This window comes from Dendronephthya gigantea, unplaced genomic scaffold, assembly GCF_004324835.1.
Source record: "Dendronephthya gigantea isolate DGI-Jeju-01 unplaced genomic scaffold, DenGig_1.0 000033F, whole genome shotgun sequence".
Classification (NCBI taxonomy): Eukaryota; Metazoa; Cnidaria; class Anthozoa; order Malacalcyonacea; family Nephtheidae; genus Dendronephthya; species Dendronephthya gigantea.
In genome coordinates, this window is record NW_021163043.1 from 822,387 (window position 1) to 827,126 (window position 4,740).

Genomic DNA, 4,740 nt, shown 5'->3' on the forward strand with positions numbered 1-4,740 from the left:
TTGCCTGTGACAGACAGGATTGCTCTTGTTTAGGAACTAATGTCTTAAAGACAATTAGTTTTCGATCATCTGAATAGAGCCACAGATTATCTGCTAAAGTTGGTATTTTGATTGCACGGAAAGAAAAGTCAGGAGCAGCAACAAGATAGTTCAAAGCGAGAATCGCAGTCAAAGGAATACTTTCTGTGTCACTCGAATAACAAAATTCTTCCGAAGAAAAAATACACTCCACACCTTTGCAGATCCACGGACACGAAATTGTATGATAATTCACACGTATCGTCATTTCTAAGTGTTTAGAATTTGGTTCCTGAAATCCCCGCTGAAAACATCGTTCACATTTCCTTCTCTTTAACACATCTGGTTTCTCCCTTTCCCCGTGAGATAATTTTCGCTTATCACTTCTTTGCAATGTGATGGCGTTCCAAACACAAAAACGAAGATGATTTGAATTTGCAATAATAAATAACCCTGTGACACTAAAAGAACACCAATCAACAGAATCTTCAGCACAAAGCGACGACAGCATTTTTTGTTTAGCAACGTCCCATAGTTTAATGGTGTTTGAACCGTCGCTAGTCACCAGTTTTTTGCCGTTCGGGGAAAATGCACAGGACAGGAACGTCTCTTCATTTCCAGGGAAAAATGGAACTTCCTTTTTTCCAGCAATGTTAAATGCTGTTTCCAGTTTACCAAATAATATGAGCGAATCGTCTGGAGAAAATATGCAGCATGGAATTCTTTTCAATTTTGTTGAATAACTCATAATTTCAACTAATGTTGGTAGGGATATCACATGGATAAACTTATATCTTACAACTGCTACACTTTTTTCATCGTTAGATAAAGCAACAGCTGTAATATGATCCAAGTCACCGTGTTTCCAGACTGCTCGCGGCAAAACCGAAACTTTGTAAGAATTCGACTCCACCAAAGGTGAAAGGTTTGATGGTAGCGTCTCCGCGATTTTCTTCTCATCATCGCTGAAATAACCTTCTGGAGAACGGGTAAGAACCTCTTGTAAATACGATTGTGAAAATATTGTCGAATAAACTTGTTTTAAAGAGTGGGAATATCCTCTCACGGGTTCCAAGGCATGTTCCAAAGACTCAGATTCAATGACATGGTACGAAATGCGGGCGCGTAAATCTTCGTTTTTAACCCAGGAACATTGCAGTATTGTGAGCCAGAAACGCAGCAATTCATATGAACCGATTACAGTTAACATATAACATACGATAATGACATCAACTGACCAAAACACACCTTCCTCCATTTCACACTTTTCTAGATATTTTAAACCAAATCTCAGAGCATATTCCACGTCAATAGTAAACTTCACCTCAAGTCCTGAGTGAACAGCTTTATCTTTAATTTCTTTAAAACCCTTTTCGCATAAAAGCCAAAGCGATCTATGTCCATCATCGACTTTGACAGAATACTGGTGATCTTTGTAGCCCTTTGCTAGAAGCCAATCAATAACGGACTTGTGAAAAACGGTTAACATGTCATCTGAAACGTACAACAAGCACGATACGGTTTCATTAATTTTGTTGATGATGTCTTTCGTTTCGCGACAATCTGGAGCTAAACCAAAAGCCTGAGCGACGAAAGTGAGGGGAAGATCTTCTTCGGAAGCAGCCAGCATTTCCAAAATTTTCAACACATCGAACTTTTCATGTTTTATGTCGCTAAGCTCGTCTTCAAGGCGTTTAAAATATCGTTCGTAAACAGAATGCAGTCCTTCTGGGAGAAACTCCATAAAGTCATTATTTGTTATCTTCTCAAGATCATAGCGAGCCCTTAGCCCAGATTGAAAGTGGTATGCATAGAGAAATGAGCCCTGGCATTTGGCAACAAATATGGAAAGTAAACTAATAGTTTTATTTTGCTCAAAACGGTAAAGATATGGATACTCATTCAAATCACGGCTCACTTCACTTTGATGTACTTCCCTGCCGACTAAATTTGGAAGACATTGTTTAAAGTAAAGATCAAGATCTGAGTTATTGTTGGCGTCAACATTCGCAATGTTCGTCTTTTGATCGTCTCTTAGTCTTAGATCAGCAACGGAAATCTCTGGCCTGCTCGTCACCAAGATTTTGATGTACTCGGGAAGATCAGGAAAATATTCAGCAATCAAATGAGTAATTTCATTCTTATTATCAGCAGCACTTTCATCCAAGCCATCGATCACGACTAAACGTGGCTCTTTTATTTCCAATTCAGCTAAGGGATTTTGTAAATATATTTGGAAAGCATCTCTGAGATTTTTGACTTGATGCGGTCGCTGTAATTGATCAAGGAGCTCATTTTTAAAGCCAGGGACGCTCTTACACATCTGACTTGCGAGAGACTGCAGCATCACCATAGGATCTCTTAGGTTTGAATCACTGAAATCACAAAAGTGACAAGCAGCGAGCTTTCCATTCTTCTCAAAATCTTCACAGATTTTAGCGGCAAACACGCTTTTACCAAATCCTGGTCCAGCCGTTATTAACTTTATTCTTGAATTCGCATCATTCTTATGAAACCACTCGTCAACTTTCTTTAATAACCACTCTCTTGTTCCGGGTTGGAATAACTCAGCTTTTCTCTGAATTTTACACCTAAAATTATGCTTTGCAAGTTTTCGCAAGACATCTTCATCACTTTCACCGCGGTATTCTTCTGTAATTCGTGTCAAACGATCAATCAAAGATTCATGAATTTTCAACTGTTCAAGGATTTTGGAATACCGTTTATCGTCAGGCTCCAAAGATGAAGTTTTCAAATCGTCGACATCACTCTGTGGAATGCTCAATTCTACCAATGCCTCGGCAATTTTCTTCCATAAAGACTCGAATGTTGAATTGTCAACTTGAGTTGTTGTTACATGTGCAATAACTTCATTTCTGTAACACTTGATTCTTGTGATATTCGCTTGCGTTGATCTATCAGTATCCGGAGGCATTACACCCCATCCTGTTGATGGAAAACCACAAATGTTCCGGAATAGAACTGTAAGTAATGTGACATCAAACGTTTTGGAATCTGGTGGGTTGCCAGACGGAGGAAACAGTAAATCCCACTGAGAATTATTAATAATTCGAGGTTTTAACTTTTGAAGAGATGTTTTGTTTGCAGCCAGTACTCCGGGTAGACTAACAGGTGGATGGATGGTATCAAATGTATTTCTCAAAGCCTCAGTTCCTTTGTCAACTAAAAGTCTACTGAGTCTTGTAAAATTTGCTTTTTCTTGCAGTCCGTCAGAAGCCATGACATTGCACGAAGTTTTACTGCAACAAATGGGTGTTAATACTAGATGGGTTTCGTTAGAAAAACCATTTGGGTTAGGGCTCCTATATCTAATGCTAATGCATTAACTAGAAAGTTACACTAAGCAGCAATTATTAATAGTCACTAGGACATATCTATTAATTATTAGTATACACCCGACTATCGTCTATTACAAATCCTACATTCTGATTGGCTACTCAACCATTGTCTATTCGTGATGGTGCACGCTTGGGAAAAATTTCGCTCGCGCGACCGTACAAAATTGAATTATTTTTCGGTGTAATTGCGGTGTATCGATTATTTTCTCGAAATTAATATATCTAGGTACAGGGTGTATACTAAAACAATTAGACAACTCTCCTTCGTTGTCTATGAGCGAATAGTCAACTCAGGCTTCGCCTTCGTTGACTATTCGCTCATAGACAACTCAGACTCGTTGTCTAATTGTTAATTAACCACAAACTTCATACGTTATTATAAGGGCAATAAAATTTACGCATTTGTGTTTTCTGAAGTACTAAAATATTTTAAAACATTACATTACAATGCAGTGCCCTGACTAGCCCAGTGAGAACACATATGAAATTTTTCACCAAAGTTGCTGAAATCGATTTTGACAACCCCCTCCTAGTCTAAATGTGGACCCTTAAATGTGGCCCAAAATAAAGCGGGGCTGTTCATGTGTCTCCGACCCGATCTGGTATAAATGTACATTAGATATTGTTACACTCAATAATTCCAGACCAGGCCCAACAAAGAACTCAGTGAATTGATTGTTCATTGTATGTGTTGGCTTTGCGATTGCTAGAAATACATGAAACTTCGTATCATTTGCTCACTCATGTTCAAAGAATATTCGAGGCCGACCCTAACTCAAATCCGATTCAAATGCCAGATGGAACACGCTATTTATTAACTTTAACATTATCTGTCATGGAAAAATGGAGAAAAAAAAGAACCGGAAATTTGCGACATTATCTAGGTTTTTCGGGAAAACAATTTATAATCTTGGGGCAACAATTCAACCACAGCGTCTATATTCCACAGAATATTTAGTCAGAAATGTACTGACAGATGCTCAGAAATGTACACAAATCAGGCGATAAAAACATCACTCACTTTATTCCATCCTGCTGGTTATTTATCGAGCTTGCATGGGTATATGTTTTTTAGATGTGCTTTTTTAGGCTTTTCAAAGGCTTCCTAAATTATTGTGATATAAACAGACTATAATTTCTTGGTTGAACGCCTCTGCAGAAGAAAAGTAACAATTTGATAGCAGAATAAGCTGAGACTTGTTTAGGAATCTGGTTGGTCAGAATGAAAAAAACAGGATTATTGTTAAAACATGAAGTTACATTCAAAGCACTATAGTTCTCGTCAGATGAAACATATGAAAGATAAATGTGGCATATTCATTACGCACCATGACGTAATTCCACAGCCTTTATGTCAATATTA

The 4,740-nt window shown here is 38.0% G+C and overlaps 1 protein-coding gene across 1 annotated transcript; it reads right to left on the reverse strand.

The window, feature by feature from the left end:
- Window positions 1-398: 398 nt before the first annotated feature.
- LOC114525084 lies at window positions 399-3,259 on the reverse strand. The gene is made up of 2 exons (XM_028546292.1): window positions 584-3,259; window positions 399-479 (listed from the first exon to the last, which is right to left on the reverse strand). Exons 1-2 carry the CDS (start codon window positions 3,257-3,259, stop codon window positions 399-401), a joined length of 2,757 nt encoding a protein of 918 aa, XP_028402093.1.
- Window positions 3,260-4,740: the final 1,481 nt, after the last annotated feature.